We start from the raw sequence: 13,925 nt of genomic DNA on the forward strand, positions 1-13,925 counted from the left end.
TGTGGTTTTCGGAGTGATTCTTTATTTCTGTTTGTACAGCTCACGTATATGCATGGGCTGCATTCCTCGAGTTTTCCCAACCTATTGTTGTTTCTTATCATACTTAAACTAGCGATGGCACTGTCCGAAAGCAGAATTAAAGACGAAGGCCTTCATTTTATGGACGTAAAAGCTTTATTTGAATTTCATAGCTTCTTACGCGTTTGCCCTCTTACCATTAAAATTTCAATTTACAAGTCCGCCCTAGCCATCGCGACATTTAAGAGAGCGCTCATAAATCGCAGAAGTATGATTCACTTAATATTTAAAAGGAATATGATCCATATGGAAGAAAGGTGATATACACTGCAATGCAACGCAGAGAGTTCAATTTGAGGACGTTCACTGATTGAGAGAAAACGTTACATTAAAATATTTGGGATCAGACCCTAATCATCAGTATATTGAACGCTTGACAATTTGCGCGAATTTTGGACCGTCTTTATTTTGAACATGTTGTAACTTTTTTTAGCTGCGGCAAATTTGAGTGCAAGGGAGGTAGGAGCCATGAACAATCCGAGGGGATTGAAAAATAGAAATCGAAAATGGCGAGAATGAAATTTTGACTGTACTTGTAAACTTCCGTGAGTGTTAAAACTTATACAATGGTAAGGTTCTCTCGTAAATATCTTTATGAAACACTATAACGTTCAATTTGATCTTGATTGGCAAATCTCTTCGCTTTCGTCCTATCATTCAGAGCAACGGCTCGAAGCCTGTTATTCTGGTTTTAAATGGTTTTATGAACCACCTCTCGTACCTGTATATAAAACTCCCTTCTTTTATTTCGTGTGAAGGCCAATTTCGCCTGGAACTTTCAGAGTTCCAGTCATTTAAGGATACTTAGAGGAACCACGGCTTTGTTTTGCGATATTCTCAGTCTTTCATATATTTAACAGTTTTGAAAAATTGTGTGCAAATGAGTTAGCCACCAAATAGCCCCCGGAAGAAAGGAGACATCGTGGTGGTGCGGGAATTATTTAGTATAGATACGAGTGCCAGGTTGGAAATTCTGGTTCAACCTTAATCTCCTCGATTGTGCATATTTCACGATGAATAGGTACTTATTAGTTTGTCTTACGTAAGCTGAAAGAAGAGCAATGCAGCGTGATTTTCATCTCTAAAAATGTGATAGATATTCACCATTGTTGATTTAATTCCATTTAATTATCCTACCATAATAAGGGGCAGACATAACTCTTCAAGTATTTGATAAATTTATTAAGTTGATATAAATCTTCTTTTAAAACAGAAGAATTAATTTTCTGTATCTAATATTTTTTTATGAGTTCAGTAGATATTTTAATGTTGATGATTAAATAAATACTTCCTTCCACAATTGGCTTCTATGCTTCCTTCCAAAATAAAAAAAACAGTTTTTTGATTTAGATAATTTTAGTTTAATGTATCTAGCCTTTTTACCCCTATTCTTATCTTTATGCCATACCTTTATAAAAAAATCATCCAGGGAAATTTGCGACTGATGTCTTATTTTATTCTAACCATACCAGAAAAGTGCAAAATATGCACTCCAATCATTACCTGCTACGTAAAATGTGCTATAATAGCATTAAAGAATATCTTCATGATGAATAATGATGATCTTTCATTCCTGTTTGTATAACCATCTTTATGAATTCTTGTTTTAATAGGAAAATTTTAAGAATATCTTCAAATAATGAATTTCATGCACAAGGGGCCTTGCTTAGCTTCAAGTTGATATAAGTTGCTGTTCTTAATGCATACTTTTGGCTCCTGCATGATGGAGGACTTGATTCTTTATAAGTTATACATATCATTACTCATGCATTCTTACATTGGTTGAATTTGACCATTTAGTCACAAAAAATATTCCCTAAAAATATTCAGTTCACTATGCTAAATGAAACTGTAATGCTTTTGATCTTCACATATATTCTTTGATTGTTCTGGCTGAAAAAGCCTGTTTTTAGTATATATTTACTCAGTATATTTCAGTCTTCACATTGCAAAGAACTGCTCATATTACGCTGTTGATGTGTCCTCATGTTCAAGGACTATGCAAGCTATCAGGACCCTTTTAATCACAAAGAGCTAATAGTGCAGGTTTCAGCCAGAGTGCCACTTACAGATGCATTAAGGCACAATGATACCAAAACCATTCCACCAATATAACCTTTATTCAGTTGATATTGTTTAGAAGTGGTATAAGCATAAAAGAATATGAAAAAAAGTATTATATCAAAGCTTCCTCATTGATTTATGTGCTAGTTTTCAAATGCTGCCATAACATTCTTTCCTCTACATACCATCAGAAATCTTTGAACTTACCCTCCAGAGAACACACCAGTAAAATGTTGATGAAGTCACCATTTTAGTTTGGTTGATGCTTATAAAAATACAGAGTTCTTATTCCATATATCAACCATACACTTGTAGATTCTTAACTATGGCTCTTGTTTTTTCTAGGTTGACGACCCACTGAAGTGCAAATGGAAATATCTCGGAAACATAAACATGGGATGGAAGACCTATTCATTATTTCCCTTTATCATTGTTATTTTCATGCCATCATCTCTATTAATGGTGTTCATTTCTATGGTACAAGTGAATAAGAATGGTGGTGTCATCAAGCCCATTAATGCTAAGATATTCCAGGACCCATTAGCTGATGGAGATATTCTTTTTGATGGTTTTGACAATTACACTGGAGCACCATTTCCCATTATTCCAAATCTGGTTCACTTTGTATTGTTTGGCAGGAACTCATTGGATTTTACTACCTTCCTCTGCATGATGGCAGCCCTGAAGGTAGGTGCCATCATTGTAATATTGCACTAATATTCAAATGTTCCTTTAAAAAAGTAACTTCATCTCTTTCCCTGAAAATTTCCCTTCTGGTAGAAAATGAATTCATATAGTTATTCTTTATTATGTATATCTGAATGTATCTGAGGTTTTGCAACGGAAACTGAAATTTTGGACATTTAAGGCTAATATTAATATTAATTCCTCACCTTAAGATTCAGCGCCCTCATAGGCTCTTCTTACACACTGATGCTGAAAATGGAACTTTCACTGGCCATTATTGGGAGCAGCTCCTGATGACAGCAACTAAAATGGTGCCTATTAATATCACTGGAAATAAGATGTATCCACCTAAAGTAAAGCTGATCAGTAGATCTCGTCCTACTCATGTATATGGCCAGCGATTGAGTTCAGTCTGGCATGCAGCTGATGTTGCTCGTCTTGATCTTCTTAAAAAGTATGGTGGAATGACATTGGATGGTGATGCTCTAATTCTTCGGCCCTTCACTCCATTCAGGCACTTTGAGATGGCCATTGGCTGGCCTGAAAATGGTTACATTGGATCACAGGTTTGTATGGTTCCCAGTATTTTGTCCTCATTTTCAGAGAAGAGAGAGATTCTTAAAAATTATTTGTTAAGTTTGGGGATTGAAAAGTATTTGTAGAAATATTTACTAAGATTTAAATTATTCTGTATTACAGATATTTTATTTTGCGATTAAAATATTTATTCCATCCCCTGCTTGAATTTGGTTTCTGCAATGATCTAGGGTAATACTATGGTCTGAAAACTAATGAGGAAATGAGAGTACACCTTTCAACCATGTTGTGTAAAATGATTATTTATTTATTTATTCAATATTAGTCCGAAAACAGCACATTTTGGCCTTTACGTCGAACTATTAACAATGAAAACAATGGTCACATTTACAAACACCCAAGCCCTAGATGGAGGGAAACTAACCCAGGCGGGAATCGAACCCGTGACCCTTGGAATGGCAGACGAGGATGTTACCCCGCCGCCACCGGGGTCGGCATTAAAATCTTAAAATTAAGTTCTTATGCTATATTCAGCCATAGTTATATCAGAATCTAATGGCTTAAAACAATGGGGTCAATGTTTTTGTAGCCACTATCGCCCAATTAAGTATTATTAGTTTTATCACTTACCTTAGTGTTACTGTAAGCAGGAACAGCTAACTGCTTTTCAAAATATTATTGTAAGTAAACTTGATTATTTCCTTCTATTTTACTGCTATGCATTGATTTTTGCTATTGTTAGGAATCTGTTTTTGTATGGTGTACTGAAATATGGTAATGATAGGCAAACAAGAGGCAGGATGCCCCTCAAATAGCCTCTCTTTCACATGGTGCAACCTGTTTCAACTAACAAGACAATGATGACCAAACAACTTCTAGGGTAAAAAGTGAACCTTCTACCAAGTGCCAACAGCCTCTTGTAGGGCAACTGAACAATTAGGGGACAGGGCACCCTCTTGCCCAGGAGGTGAGAATTTGCCTCCAAAGTATGGTGAGTCCTTTGGGACCAACATTTGAAGTCTTTCCTATTGTATTCACATGGATAGAAATATGAGGAAAAGAGATGGGGACACCCATAAAAGAAAAACACAGGGTTAGTGGGGAAAGTGGAAGGATGCAGATCACAATCACAAAAAAGTTTCCTGTAATGGGACTTGAACAACAGATCTCTCAACTAGCCAGGCCTTTGCTCTAACCAATTGAGCTATTGAGGAAGTGGAATATACCATGAAATCCACTGGGGGTTTGTGCAACCAAATGCCCCTATTCTTTGGCCAGGAGATGGCACTCGGAAGTTGTTTCACCCATCAACAAAGAAATGGAGGAGGGAACAAGAGGAAAGGGTATTAGGGAAAGCAAATCATACAATGTCATGAAGGATAGGGACAGGAACTGTGGGTTACTATCCCTATTCCTTATATCTATATCCATGTGAATGTATATATGTTTGCCATTTGGCAGGTTTTTGTGCTTGAATGTATATGTGTATAATGAGCTCTAAAATCAGCCTGCATCTCATGGGCTGGATGTACAAGGGTATATGGGTATAACTTTGACCTATTAGTGCAAGGTGAAAAAATGTACTTTTAAGAATTTTTTCCGCATCAGGTATAAAAAATGGTTGCCTTGATCACAAATTTTGAAAATATCACTGTTTTGAGTTAGTTGTAAGCAACTGAGTTTTAATATTTTGTTGAACGCAGGTGCTTCCTAAAAAAATTCCAAATAAATCATAAATTTATGCAAGCGTGTTTAGTTACATCTCACATGAGGTGCTACCGTGAAACATGCTTGTCGGTCTAATGAGGATGTCGACCCTATGCTTATTCATACATTGAATCCTTACCAATGAACTCAGTCTTCAGGCACTGAACCCTAAGTAGTATGAGAATGCTGTAAAGGTAGAGAAAATAGTTTCTTTTGAAGCTAATTTTTACAATATCAACAAAATAACGAAAACTAAACATTACTTTAAAAGTTAAAATTTAAATAACCAAATGGGATCTTAAGATATAAGATTATCATTCAGCATTGCTTTTAAACTTGAAGTCATGAATTACCCAGCAGAATATGGAAATAAGGCAGCTTAAAGGAATTTAGGCTCATCTCCAACTGGGAAGATGATACAAGACTGGAGGGAGCAGAAGGTAGTTATAGTGAATGCAGATATGAGTAAAAAAATTATGTGCTCCTATATGGTCAAAGCTTCCACTGAAAATGGCACTTGACTTTGAAAGAAAGACCAAAAGGCACCGACTCATGTTGTCTCACCGACAGAAAGAATGAAATGGCTCTTGATTTGTAGTGTATGTGATTGAAAAATTTCCATCAGAAAGTCAAAAGTAGGTATCATGATGTCTTTTTCAAGATGTGAAATTAGCACTGCGCTATAATGAAGTGAAAATGCCATTGGGTATGTGGAAAGTGACAACCCAAAAGAAAAAACTGCGGAAATGATTTAGGAGCAATGATGAAGAATTTATGGGATTCTATGATAAATAAACATTGATATACCTGTAGCTTCTAAATTTTTAAAGTTACTTTTCAATTTTCTTCATTTAACATCAAAATACTTTGATTCTTTTCCATCTGTTCAAAGTGTTTTTTGTGAATTCTAACCTGAAATATCAGGGTGCATCTTGTGGGCCAGAAAATATGGTATGTTTAGCAGAACAAGGGCTTGGCAATATCATGTTTTTGTGATGGCAGGGATGGACATCAAACTGAAGAGAATTTAAATGGCAAGAAAGAGAAAAAATGCAATATAGGAAAAGTTTCACTTTTGGAGAGAAAATAGGCATTTATATAGAAAGGATCAAAAAGGTCGGTGAAACAACGTAAGAAAACTGGATAAGAATGAAAAAAAACTTAGTAAACAAAGTGAAGAAGAAACTGATTGGGCACATGAGAAGTATGAGAAAATGGGTGGCAGATGCTTTGATTATAAAAATGGAAGAAAGGAGAACTTAAAGGATGTCAGGTAAAGAAGGAATAAGGAAATACAGAAAACTAAATAATGAGCTGAGAATAACTTTGGAGAAAATCCTAAAACACTGAAGTTGATGATAATAAGGGTTCAGGGGACAAGTAAAGAATTGAGACATTTGTAATATGAGCATGGAGAAGATTGGAAAAAATTAAATGGATGGATAAAAGTGAGGATTGAAGAGGTTTTACAGCATATGGGAGATGAGAGGAGGCTACTAGAGATAGTGACAAGAAGTGAAAAGAATTGGGTAAGCATCTTTCTAAAATCTGAAGACATATAGATGTAGCATAGAGGGAATGGTGGAAGGAAGGATTAGGTGAGGGAGAAATGACCTATACTGTCAAAACACCAGTAAATTAAATATCTATCTAATTGTAGGAGAGTACGGAGAAGAAATAAGGTATTGGGTGAGCTGAAAGAATGGGAATGGTAGAGGAGATGACTTGAGATAGTGCTTATGAAGGATGCCAAGGATCTGCCAAAAGACAGAGTATTTCATGATGATGGTATTAAACATATTGTCCATTAATTATTCTGAAGAAATGTATGATAATTTAAAAAATATATAGATATGGCTTAAATGAAGTGAAGCTCTATGTTGAATATACATTTTCAATTTACTAAAGTTGGAGTTTCTTTTTTGATTTTGGGCTCAAATTATTTTTTAAATGGAAGCAGACTGTTATAGAAGCCATTAAATTGGGGAAATTCGGGATTGGTTCACAATGTTATCTGTCCATGAAAATTTTTGTCATTAATGGGGGTTTAAAATAACTGTGGTGGTGGAAGAATTACTTATAAAATTAAAAGTGTGGGTATAGTCTAGGAATATCTTGAAGAAGGTTTTGAAATACATCATTTATTATCAAACTATAGGAAGGAAAATCACTAAAGTAAAGCACGTATTTTGAAGTTCATGTGATTTTATTTATGATGTTGCAGTGTATTTTGAAGTAGTGTACCCAAAGGTCAGAAGCTGACTGGGGTTACAAGGTGCCCTGGTTGCCTTTATTGTGACAGCAAGTTCAAAGTAAAATACATGACTGATATCAAAGAAAAGAAACCCCCCCAAGTTCAACCATAGTGGTAATTATTGGGATATAAGCCATCAATCAGATTGTTTAATAATTTTGTCCCTCTCTAATTAATGACCACAACTAAAAGAGGCAAACATTGACATATTAAAACTTTCTTTTTTTCTGGTGAGTGTCTTACCACTCTCGCCGTATGACTTGTGAAGGGATCTCACTGAATGAATGAGACTGAAATAAAAATCTGTTAATCATGGTGGAAAATCTTCTTAGAACTATTGACTTTTGAAATGATATCTTGTGTTTTAAATGTCCTAATATACTTTGTATTTAGCTCCACAAACTTACATATTCACTTCAATTAAATAGGTGATTGTGGCTCATCCAAAAGCCAGACTGCTACGTCTTTGGTTGGAGAGTTATCGTGTATATAGACCTCGTTTATGGTACTACAATGCTGGCCAGCTTCCCACTCAACAAATACTATTTCACCATCCTAGTCTTGTTCATCGTGTTCCTGTACTTTTTGGAGTTCATAATTTGGCTGAGCAACTTTACTCATCCTCAAAGGTTAGAAATATGGTAATTTAAGATTCCAATTGGAGATGATGCAGTAATTAGGCTCTGATCTTTATTCAGCAAAAGGTGCACCTCCTTTAACTGCACTTATATTTAATATAATTTTTGACATATGCTTAATTTTATTGCTCAAATATCTTAACATCAGATATTTAGTAAACAGGTAAGGAGGACTGTGATAGCTACAGAATATACGATATATATCAATAATAGGTGCTCTTTATCATAGTATACATCTCCAGATGGCATCAAATGAAGTTTCTTTAAAACTGTTCTACCTTAACTGACATATCTTGTGCTCAATTTATGAGTTGGGAATGAACTTCTCACTTCCATAAAATTTACTTTTTTCCTATTAAATCAGTGCTTAATACATTGAGTGCAGAAGACTCACATTTGTGTGATATGTGTGTACCTGCTTCAAATAGGCAGATGATACACCTATGTGTCTTATAGCATACACTGAACTATTCCTTTGAGGTTGATTCATACTCCCAAGAATGGCATCACCAGCATAAATACAACCAACGTTGAATGAGTATTCACTCTGTGCATGTTGTTTTTTGCTTAAAATTTTCCTGTATATAAGCTAATGTATAATAGTAAATTATTTCAACAAATATCAAACATCCCCAAAATGGAAGAGTTTTCAAAACTTTGTCCACACCGAAAGTGCTAGAACTCTTATTTGAATGAAATTGTAGACTGAAGCCGTAAGAGTTGCAAAAATGGGAATTCAGTTAATTCATTATTACCAATGCAAACTCTTTTGATGGTTATGTGCTACTACTTCAGTGAAATAAATGCTAGTTAATGTCGAGTCACATGCTGAAAGCATTCCAACCGCTTAAAATAAAGCAAATCAGTTATGAGCGTAAAATCTTTCTTATTGAAAAATGCTGTAAGATGTTATTCAGGAGTTAAATTGTCAATATTGTTGGTCCTGAAGAGTATTGGTATTCAGGGTGATAGATATTCCTACCTTGAAACAGATTATAACATATTGATGCAAATATTATTTGTAAAGTCAAAGCATAGACTAGACAGTTGTAATATTTATACAGCTTTTTTCATCTCAAAATAAACCTGGACAGTTGATAGTAATTTTGAGTTGTCCTTTTGGCTTTTGTTAACATTTAGAATAGTCAAATAAAATACTTTGTGATTTTTCACTCTCTTTATGAAATATTATATAATAGAAGTATTATTCATAGAAAGATGTGACTGTAAATATATAGCAGGGCAATCTCAGGAGTACCCAACCCAACAAAGAAAATGCAAAAAGTTTGGAAAAAATGCATTTATTTTTCAACATAATCTCCTTTCAGCTCTATACACATTTCCCAGCGATGTTCAATAAGTTTGATACCCTTTTTATAAAAAGAACTGCTTTGCTCCTCAAAATAACCATTAACTGCCGACATCACTTCTTCACGGTTGGAAAATCTTTGACCAACTAGCTTTTTTTCTTAAGTCTCCAAAGAGAAAATAATCTGAGGGGGCTAAATCTGGGAAATAGGGTGCATGAGGTAGCAATTGAAACTTTAATTCATGAATTTTGGCCATTGCAATGACGGATTTCTGAGCTGGTGTATTGTCTTGATGAAACAACACTTTCTTCTTGCCCAAATGCCGGCCGGTTTTCCTTAATTTCTTCGCTCAAATGTTGCAATAAGTTTGCATAATAGTCGCTGTTGAAATTTTTTGCTTTTTAAAAATAGTCAATGAAAATTATTCCTTGTGCAAAAAATGATGCAATGACCTTGCCTGCAGATGAAATGATCTTTGCCTTCTTTAGGGACGGTTCTCCCTTTTGAATCCATTGTTTTGATTGTTCTTTTGCCTCAGGTGTGAAGTAATGGACCCATGTTTCATCTATATTTAGGAAATGGTGCAAAAATTCTGCTTTGTTGCTGTTAAACTTTGCTTAACATTCAATTGAAACAACTTCATGACACTGGTTATGCTCGAGTGTGAGCAAACATGGCACCCATCTTGCACACAGCTTTCTCATATCCAAATTTTCAGTTAATATGATAGGTACTGCACTTTTTGTAATGCCTACTAGGTCTGCTAGCTCATGCACTTTCAGCCGACGATCATCGGGTATAACTTGGTGGATTTTCTTTACTGTTTCTGGAGTCGTCATCTCATTTGGTCTACTAATTTGATGGTCGTCTTGACAGCTTGTATGGCCTTGTTTAAACTCTGCTACCCGATGTTTTACTGTTGTAAACAAAGGAGCAGGCTCACCCAGAGTGGAAACCAGTTCTATTCAATTCCAGTTGGGCTGAGGCCTTTCATATAAAAGTATTGTATCACATATCGATGACCAATTTTCTCCATTTTCACAAATTCACTGAAAATGTTCACTATTGATGGCTGCCAAACAAAAACCAAACAATGTAGCATCTTCAAACTTGAAACATATGCTTTATAGATTGCACACTCTCTAATGCAGTGATATTTTAAATGACTACCACCATCTCTAGGTCAAGCTTGGTGCTTATGGGCCTTCCAATGTATATATATGTATAGGTTTTTACATTTTCAATTTGTTTCATAATGGCATTGAAAATATTGATTGAATCTATAATTTAAATCTTGATTTCTAATGAAAAATTTTCTTATCATTATAATAGGAAAATTTATTTTGTATTTTGATTACTCATATATGCTGTCCAAGCATATTGCATGGGTATTCTCTAGGTATCATGACTGTATCTTTTTATAGGATGTTGCTGAAAAATCCTGGTGGCGCAAAGAAGGGTTTTATTCTATTCACCTGCTTAGTCGCCATAGAAATTATTTAGCACATTCAAATATCAACTCAGGTGCATTGATTGATGAGCAGTCTGTGCTGAAAGATAACACATACTTTGGTCAGATGGCACGATGGATACTTTATGACATTGAGCCTACACTTCCTCTGCCTTCAAGAGATAGCAATGGTTGATAATTGTGAGAAGTAAGTTGAAATGATATTTATAATTTTACCAAGTTATTTATTTAATTTCATAAGCAGTATTTACCTATAAATAATAATGAACCCACATATGTTAGTTAGTTTGTATAAGTTAGAATGACAAGGAAGATGAATTTTTTTCTAATAATGGCTTTCATGCATATAGTTTAAAAAGTCATTAAAAATATTTGCTTAATTATTCAAGGAGAAATTGTATGCTCTACAGTTTAAGGAAACTTATTCATGGAAGGTACTAAACTGTGGTGTAGCTCAGTCCATCTAGGAGCTGTTATTGGCCTCTTGAAGACAATATAATTAGTGACTATGACATTTATATTTCATGGAAAAAGATTTTTGAAGCAACTACATAATAGACTAGTTTTATTCTATTCTAAAGTAATGATCTTGGTGGTAGCTTACTTGGAAAGTTGTATGTTGAGTTTACACCTTGAAAATGGGTGCAATATTATTCTTAAACTACTCTCTTATCTGACGAGATTGTGAATAAATGAATCATGAAATTCAGGGAAAATATGAAGTTGTGGTTAGTTAAAGGAAAAATTTGCCTTAACTTGGAAATATTTAATTTTTTCAATATTTTCCAATCAGTTACATTTTTTGGTTTTCCCAATTGCTAGAAAACTTAAGTTTAAATTTTTATCTTCATTTATTTTGTAACACATTGGTGCTTAGAATTTTTCATAAATAAAAGGAAGCTTATGTTTTCATGAAATCGGGTATTTTTCTTTCAGAAGGTTTGAATTGGTTCAAATGGGCATGGACTCCAGTTAGAGATCTGTGGAAGGTGTGCTTGAGATTCTGATTTAAGGTGATGGTGAGAGGATGTAGCAGGAGATTGAAGATAACTATGATGGAGAGGATGGACAAAGAGGAAATAGCTGAACATCTGGGGCACTGGCCCTTCACCCAGAATCAGAAGTAGTCAGCTTAGTTTATTAGGAGAGGTATTGAAGTCTCCCTTGGAGTAGAAAATAATATCTTGAGTTTGGTGGTCTTGGAGAAATTGAGGATGGATTTTTAAATGAGTGGGAGAAGAATTGGAAGACTTGCAGAATAAGGCAAAAAACTGATGATTTGATTTCATGTAGGTACTTCTAATAATGGGGTTTAGAAGTAAAAAGCTATAATTTAGAATTTTGGGGAGTTATTGAAGCTGTGAAATATCTGAGCATGCTTAAAGCATTGTAAACACTAAGATATACCCCAGTACACATTTTATAACATTATATAAGAGAAATGAGTCTGATAATAAATAAGCAAAAATCCTAATAAATGAACTTCCACAAAGTTGAGGCTGAAACTATTGAGAAAAGCAAAAATCCTGTTTTAGAATTTTTGTGCGTGCAATATCACACCCGTTAGTTCAGTGAACTTTGGAAAAAGGTATGTCTCAAAATTTTCCACTGTGGGGAGCCAAGGGAGAAGAATATAAGAGAGAAAGATGACCTTACCTTTTATTTTTATCAATAAAAGTATGAGAGTGGAATGCACTTAAAAGTGAATGGAAGGTACATATGTCTTGTTTGTGTAAAATATGTTCTAATATCCATTAACTGACAACCAGTAGAAGAGAGTTGGGGGCAAAAGAGCAAAGACAGAAGTTTCTTAGACACAGGAATGAGTGACATAATACATTTTTCCCTCTCTGTATGTCAATATAATTGGCAATTTAAAAAGATAAATTTATTTTAACTTTTTTTGATTCATCATTTATGAATTAAGGACAACAAATAAGACACGAAGGTAGGCTGAAAACTAATGCACACATGCTTGTAGACCACAAAAAAAATGACCTTTATAAGCACTCTTGTTGGCATGTGGAAGGAACACATCCCCACTCACCAAGCATGTGCAGGTTTGAGGTCGTTTCATTCATCCAGCGTATTTCAGGAAGCGCAAGTATGGAGATGTATTCTAGTGCAATGTCAACGTGAGTTAACAGCATGCTGTTATCGAATTTTTGACTGATGAAAAAGTGATTCCTACTGAGGTTCATCGTCATTTAAAGGCTGCTTATGGTGACGATGCTGTTGAGAGGTCTACTGTAAATCGATGGGTAGTAAAATTTCATGGTTTCGTGCCTGGAAAAGCCATAATTGTTGATGAAACTCGATGCAGACGTCCAATCACTGCCGCAGACAATAAAAATCGCAAAATCGTCGAGTATTAGATCCAAAATGACTGGCGAATCACTCAAAAGCATATTGGAAACCATGTTGGAATATCCAAGGATGAAGTTTGTTGTATTGAAAGGAGCCTGGTGCCAACAATCTTGAGACATGACAACGCTCATCCAAACACCTCGTGGGCATTGCTATTATTGCTCGTGCTATGAGCGATCTTGCTATTTGTTTTTGTTTGTGGTCTACAAACATGTGTGCATTACTTTTTACCCTACCCTTGTAATTGCAATCAACCTGGAGGTTGGTTTAACAGTGAAGTAGAGAGCTCAACTGGTGCAAAGTATTGCAACAGTGAAATTCAGACTGCCAACGAAGAGGGGGCAGGTCCATTTCCTGTGCCAGATGTATTTTCTCAAATACCTCTGATATTCAGAAATTCAGATCAATGTAGTCCCCATGGATGCCAGAGCTAAATGCTCTACCAACTTAGCTAATTGTAATACCACAACAAATAACTCCTCATTATTTCAGTTTCTATAAATAAAGTCACTAAAATTGTTTGGAAACACTCAGTAATATGGAGAATATACTCCAGTATGTCAAATAAATATGGCCATCAGTTTTTGGGTGAAGATATATCTTATATATTTTGTTGTTACATTTATATATTATATGATTAAATGTTCAGAAAATCAACAGAATGTCAAATACCCCATAAAAATGGTTTGATGTTAACATAGTAAATAAATACCCTAACATAAAGATAAAACACAAAGGAAATCACTAGGAATTGGAAATATAAAACAAACTCTAAAGTTATCAACCTAAAGATTGTTTTGATAGGCGAGGTT

General features: G+C 34.8%; 1 protein-coding gene across 1 annotated transcript; it reads left to right on the forward strand.

The window, feature by feature from the left end:
* The first annotated feature begins 2,495 nt into the window (after window positions 1-2,495).
* LOC139701237 (uncharacterized) lies at window positions 2,496-13,695 on the forward strand. Its single transcript, XM_071599746.1, has 5 exons — window positions 2,496-2,829; window positions 3,042-3,395; window positions 7,756-7,956; window positions 10,700-10,933; window positions 11,683-13,695. The coding sequence occupies exons 1-4, from the start codon at window positions 2,536-2,538 to the stop codon at window positions 10,919-10,921; spliced, it is 1,071 nt and encodes a 356-aa protein (XP_071455847.1). The 5' UTR covers window positions 2,496-2,535; the 3' UTR covers window positions 10,922-10,933; window positions 11,683-13,695.
* The last annotated feature ends 230 nt before the right edge of the window (window positions 13,696-13,925 follow it).

The sequence above is a fragment of the Hetaerina americana genome, unplaced genomic scaffold (genome assembly GCF_022747635.1).
Source record: "Hetaerina americana unplaced genomic scaffold, ioHetAmer1.1.p SCAF_1, whole genome shotgun sequence".
NCBI lineage: Eukaryota > Metazoa > Arthropoda > Insecta > Odonata > Calopterygidae > Hetaerina > Hetaerina americana.